This window comes from Myotis davidii, unplaced genomic scaffold, assembly GCF_000327345.1.
Source record: "Myotis davidii unplaced genomic scaffold, ASM32734v1 scaffold557, whole genome shotgun sequence".
NCBI lineage: Eukaryota > Metazoa > Chordata > Mammalia > Chiroptera > Vespertilionidae > Myotis > Myotis davidii.
The window spans coordinates 131,866-133,543 of record NW_006289557.1 but is presented as its reverse complement, the minus strand read 5'-3'; the positions used below and the strand labels follow the sequence as shown (position 1 = coordinate 133,543).

The following is a 1,678-nucleotide window of genomic DNA, read 5'->3' as shown; positions in this document are numbered from 1 at the left end:
AAAATAAGACCATTAAAACCAAAACAAAAAAAACTCAACACTGACTACCACATAGTTGATCATCATTTCCTAAAAGGGCATTTTAACACCAAAGCAGAACACAAACCCAGAATGAAGGGCAGCACTCCCCCTGCTGACAGCACATGGCAACTACACCGTCCTTGTTCTCATTTTCCAGACCCAGGCCCGGAGCTGCGGGCCTGAGGGACCGGACAGCCCAGACCTGAGGGCTACACCTGTCTGTGGCATCCGAAATGGGATGTTTTGTTCATAGATCCCCAAATCAAAATGAGGTAAAGTTTATGAAAATGCCAAGCTTATGCGATCCCAAATATGACCCTGAGGGCACGATGGGGCAGCCGGTGTTGGGGGAAAGGGGGAATGGGGGAGGGACGCTTCCATGGTCACATGGGTTTGGGAAACACTGAGACGCTTTCAAAGTGTATATATTATTCACGCATTTATTTGCGTAACTGCATGTGCAAGTGATTTTCCGAGGCCGCGCTGCACCATGCAGTGCTTCGCTGGGGAACGTGACCATGGAAACCCCTTGTCGGCGCTGGCGGTGGGAGCTGGGGGCAGCAGCCAGCGGCTCATTCATTACTCAGCAGGCGGAGGCGAGCGTGGGCAGACCCGCAAGCTGCAGCGCCAGCACCCGTGGCACCGCTGGGTCATGGAGGAGGGCGCCCATGCACCGGCAGGCAGGCAGCAGCGGGTACCTCAAGGTCGGAGTTGATGGAGGGGACCTCGGAGGAGCTGCTGGAAGACACGCGGGCCCGGATGACCCGAATGGGAGGGTACGAGGGGGGCTCCTGCAGGGGCGCGTCTCCCGTGCTCATCTGTCCGTCGCCGGGCAGCCTGGCGGCGCTGCAGCCTGCCTGCAAGGCGTGTGGGGAAGGGCGGGCGGAGACACTTAGTTCACTTTGTATTTTAATTGTCAAAGCACTCGCGTGCTCTAGTGTTCCAGAGGTAGGAAAGGGTGTAGCGTGCAGCCTACCTCCACCCTCACGCCCCAGCGGCCCGTTCTCCCCAGAGGCGGCCGGCACTCGGGGTCGCTCACCCTTCAGATAGTCTCACACACAGTCAAATGCATGCACGCACCGCTCCTCACTGCCGCAAACGCAGCATGCTCTGCACTCTCTTAGGCATCTTGGTTTCTTTCACCTGATGTCTCAGAACGTACTGTGTCAGAAATGTTTTTGGTACATTGTGTAGGTGTTCACCGTCTATTTAATCAGTCCCCTAATGACGGATGTTGACGGTATTTCCAGTCTCTTGCTTTCACAATCAACACTGACTGCAGTACATTAAACATTTCAGGCTAGGGCAGGGGGCGGGGGCGGCTGGGAGAGGACAATGCAGGGAAAGGGGGACATATGTAATGCTTTCAACGATAAAGAATTACACATTTTTCAGGCTATTTTTAAAGGATAAATTCCTAGAAGTGGAGTTGCTCGCTCGGAGGGTATGTGCCTTTGTAATTTGGACATCTGTTGCCAAAAATGCACCACATAGAGGCCTTACCGACTCACACTCACCACCAGTAGAAAGGTTTAAGGGAGATTCCCTATCTTCTATCTATCTATCTATCTATCTATCTATCTATCTATCTATCTTATATCTATTATCTATGTCAATTCCTATCAATCTACCATCTATCTTTCTACCTTTATCACTT

General features: G+C 52.3%; 1 protein-coding gene across 1 annotated transcript in view; it reads right to left on the bottom strand.

Moving 5' to 3' along the window:
- TMEM44 (transmembrane protein 44) overlaps positions 1-1,678 on the bottom strand; it is a 63,928-nt gene that overhangs the window by 26,024 nt on the left and 36,226 nt on the right. The window contains exon 8 of the mRNA XM_015562809.1: positions 720-878. Coding sequence (XP_015418295.1) covers positions 720-878 — 159 coding nt within the window. The remainder of the gene's footprint in view (positions 1-719; positions 879-1,678) is intronic.